This window comes from Melopsittacus undulatus, chromosome 8 (genome assembly GCF_012275295.1).
Source record: "Melopsittacus undulatus isolate bMelUnd1 chromosome 8, bMelUnd1.mat.Z, whole genome shotgun sequence".
In the NCBI taxonomy this organism is placed as follows: domain Eukaryota; kingdom Metazoa; phylum Chordata; class Aves; order Psittaciformes; family Psittaculidae; genus Melopsittacus; species Melopsittacus undulatus.
The window spans coordinates 25,270,330-25,273,773 of record NC_047534.1 but is presented as its reverse complement, the minus strand read 5'-3'; the positions used below and the strand labels follow the sequence as shown (position 1 = coordinate 25,273,773).

General features: G+C 51.1%; 1 protein-coding gene across 1 annotated transcript; it reads right to left on the bottom strand.

Moving 5' to 3' along the window:
* Positions 1-504: 504 nt before the first annotated feature.
* On the bottom strand, positions 505-1,847 carry FANCF (FA complementation group F). Its single transcript, XM_005155181.3, has one exon. The coding sequence runs from the start codon at positions 1,845-1,847 to the stop codon at positions 744-746; it is 1,104 nt and encodes a 367-aa protein (XP_005155238.3). The 3' UTR covers positions 505-743.
* Between the last annotated feature and the right edge of the window lie 1,597 nt (positions 1,848-3,444).

The following is a 3,444-nucleotide window of genomic DNA, read 5'->3' as shown; positions in this document are numbered from 1 at the left end:
CATAAAAGAATGAAGAAAATAATCTAATAAAGTTTGCTGTCCACTCACTTTTCTGTAACACAAAAAACCCAAACAAAAGTACAGCAACAAGCTATGGTAAAGGGGAAAAAACCACACAGAACACCCTACACTTTACAACAGCTTTCTTAGGAAATATTTGTATATTATAATATAACAACGACTAAAGCCTTCTAACTTTATAAGTTTTCAGTAAGATTTCCAGTTGACTCCTTCTCACCTGCACTTACACAAAGGGGCTGAGTCAAATGCAAGAGCTATAGAAACATGAAAGTGGCCACCACAGCAGACAGGCCAATGAAGACAACCACAACTAAATTAACCCTTAATTACGGGTATTCACATTTCAAACTCCACCTTCCCTTTGAGATTTTAGTCAGCCTCCATCAGCTAGAGACAACTATCAAGACCATGTCTCAACTATTTTCTAAACAGAAAACTCTTCAATATATGAAAAGGAAAGCATTTTCATTTTATTAGGTGAGCAGCAAGTACTGAAAAGGAAGACATTTCCTGTGGTGATCAGAATTAACAGCACTATTACAAGAAAGTACCAAGCTTCCCTGAGAGAGTTCACATGCAATCAGGAATGCGAGATCAGCAGTCACAACAATGCTTGGCTTTCAACACATAGAGAGGTACAGTTTTCTTGTGTTTCATATTAAACAGAATTAAGCAGACTTCCTGAATCTCAGAAGTGTTCATGTTGCTTTTGCATTCAGGTATTAACATTCTGCATCTTTCCTCAGACATTCCTCTACTTCCATAAGTAAGTCAGTCCACACACTTAGGCCACGGACTTGAAAGTCTCCATCTTGTGCTTTCAGGAGTTTCAGAGCAGCCTGTGTCTGTCCCTTGAGTACTGCAGATACCTGACAAAGGCAGGTGAAGCGCTCCCTCAACTGTTCCCAGGACAAGACAGCTTTGTTAGGACAATTAATAACCCACCGTCCCTGCAAGGGGTCATAGAGCAAATGGCTTCCGCAGCCAGTTAAGAGGTCCAAATAAGGTCTGCTTAACTGGGAATAGTGACCAGCTAGGGAAGCAAGAAGGGATCCTGGGAGGAAAAGGCAGAAAGCATAGAACCTCTCCTGGTTCCCCAGCAGCCAGGAAAGCAGGGGTCCAGCAACGCACTTGTCTCCTATGGCACTCGCCCAGTTTCCTTCTAGACTGCTCCCAGCCCCATCCCCGTCTCCAGCCTGGTCAGCGCCGTTCCCCTGCCCCAGCAGCGCCACCGCCACCACCTCGAAGGCCCGTGGCAGGGGCAGCTGCTCCAGCACAGCGGACAGCCAACGCGGCGGCCCCACGGACTCCCCAGCAGGCTCGCCCTCCGGCCCCTCCTCCCGCAGCCGGCCTAGCAGCAGCTGCGCCTCCGCTTGCAGCTGTGGCTCCATATCCGCCGGGGACCGCGGCAGGCCGCTGGGCAGAGCCAGTAACCGGGAGGCGGCTTTCCGGCGGGCGAGGAGTGCCAGGCTGTGGGGCTCGGGGCCGGCCTCCTCGCCGGGAAACTGCAGCAAGCTACGGAGCAGGCAGCGGCAGGCGGCGGGCGGCAGAGCGCGGTTCTCCAGCAGCGCCAGGCCCAGCAGCTGTGGACAGCGGCCCAGGTGAGGGAAGCCGAGCGGAAGGCTCGGCTGAGCCCGCCGCAGTCGCCGCCCGAGGACCTCCCGGAGCCGAGGCCGGGTGCGGAAGCGGTCGTGGACATGCTGGAAATACCGGGCCCACTCTAGAGCGCGGTCCAGGGTCAGGGAGTCCCAGTCTCGCACCAGCGCGGAGCGGGCGCCGACCAGAAGTGCGGGCAGCTGCTCCACCTGCTCCAATACGGCCTCCATAGCGAGCAAGCCGAACAGCACTCGCGCCAACCGTTTGAGCAGAGGTCCTGCCTCCCCCCGGAACTGGGACCAATCCGAGCCGGGGAGGGAGGAGATTTGTAACTCTATTGGCTCAGTCAGATGTCAATCTGATGCGATTTGAGTCTCGGTTAAAGGAGACCTTAAGCGAGTCTGAGCCCTCAGCGAACAACGGGAAAGTTCAACCGAGTTAAAGCGTTAAAACCGAGGTAGGACTAAGTTAAAAAAGTCAAAAGAAATCACTAAGAGCCTTAGAATAAACTTTAGAATAATATCTGTAAATGCCCTTTAAAAAGCCCACAACTCTTCAGGAGCAAATATCCCCTGCTCTGCGTCTTGGGTACATTTCCTGATTTCTGTGGTATGCCCTGTCACTGCAAGGCAGCCGTGACAGAGCATCTTGTGGCACTGGGTTGCCCCCCGGTACTGCCCCCAGCTCAGCACCCTGCCATGGCACAATCCAGCTATGCCCACACAGCTGGGCTCACTCTCCTGATGTACCAACAAATGGCGTTGTAGTTCGTTAACGATTTCTCAGGGTACCTGACCTCCCACTCCACCTGTTCTAGTCCTCTGGTTGATGTTGGTATAATGGCTAACACCCACCAGGGCCTTCTGGGCACCCTAACCCTTTACCACACAGACATCATGGCAGACATGCACCGTAACTGTTCCTCTCTATAGCCAGGAAAGGTCACCCCTTCTCCCTTTCCTGCCTTTGCCAGCTGAAGGACAGTTTTACACTGTGAGCTATTGGTATTGTGTGCACCTCACAGGAAGTGGCCTACCTGTTGTAGTGACCATTCCTGGATGCTTTTCTCATGTCCATTAAGTCCAGGATTTCTGCACAGCTGGGAGATGTGTCCTTTGTGTCCTTCCTCATCCCCATGACAACCCTGCTATGCACAGCACTCCCTCACAGTAGGCAACAGGCAGCAGGGCTTCTAGAACCTTACACAAGTACCCTCTGTGCTCCTGAGGGGATGAGGGAGCAGCAGGGCCTCTGGGAGCTGCTGCCTGCCCCTCTGGGACTACAGAAGCCCCCGGGGTATAAACTTGGACACTCCACAGGTATAGAGGGAGAGACCCAGTGAGTCCCTGGAATATTGCTGGGCCTGGAGCTGGGCTGCAGCAGTGCCCAAGGGAGGAGGCAGTCACCTGAACCGGGCTGCACTGGGCTGGATGTGCCCACATCACCCTATCACAATAGTGTTCTGTGCCCTTCTGGTCTATAGAGCTTGTAATAACCTCTCCATGGCTGCAAACTTACATTTCCAGGTATCATTCAAATAATGAATGTGTTCCTCTTGAAAAAAATCTGTTTCAAGATTTCTGTTAAATATTTCTGGAGTGATAAACATGAAATTGGCTACAAGTGGCTAGAAATTTATTGTATTGTTAACAAATTACCTATTACCTGCCTTGTCACCATATATTCTAAAGCATATTATAAACTAATACGTATTGAAAAGAAGATGGAACATGCAAACTTTTCAGTTACATGCAGCTGCATGCAATGCTTTGGGACATGTTACTTACACAGGTAAGTGACAGAAACCTGAGGTGGTTGGAACATAGA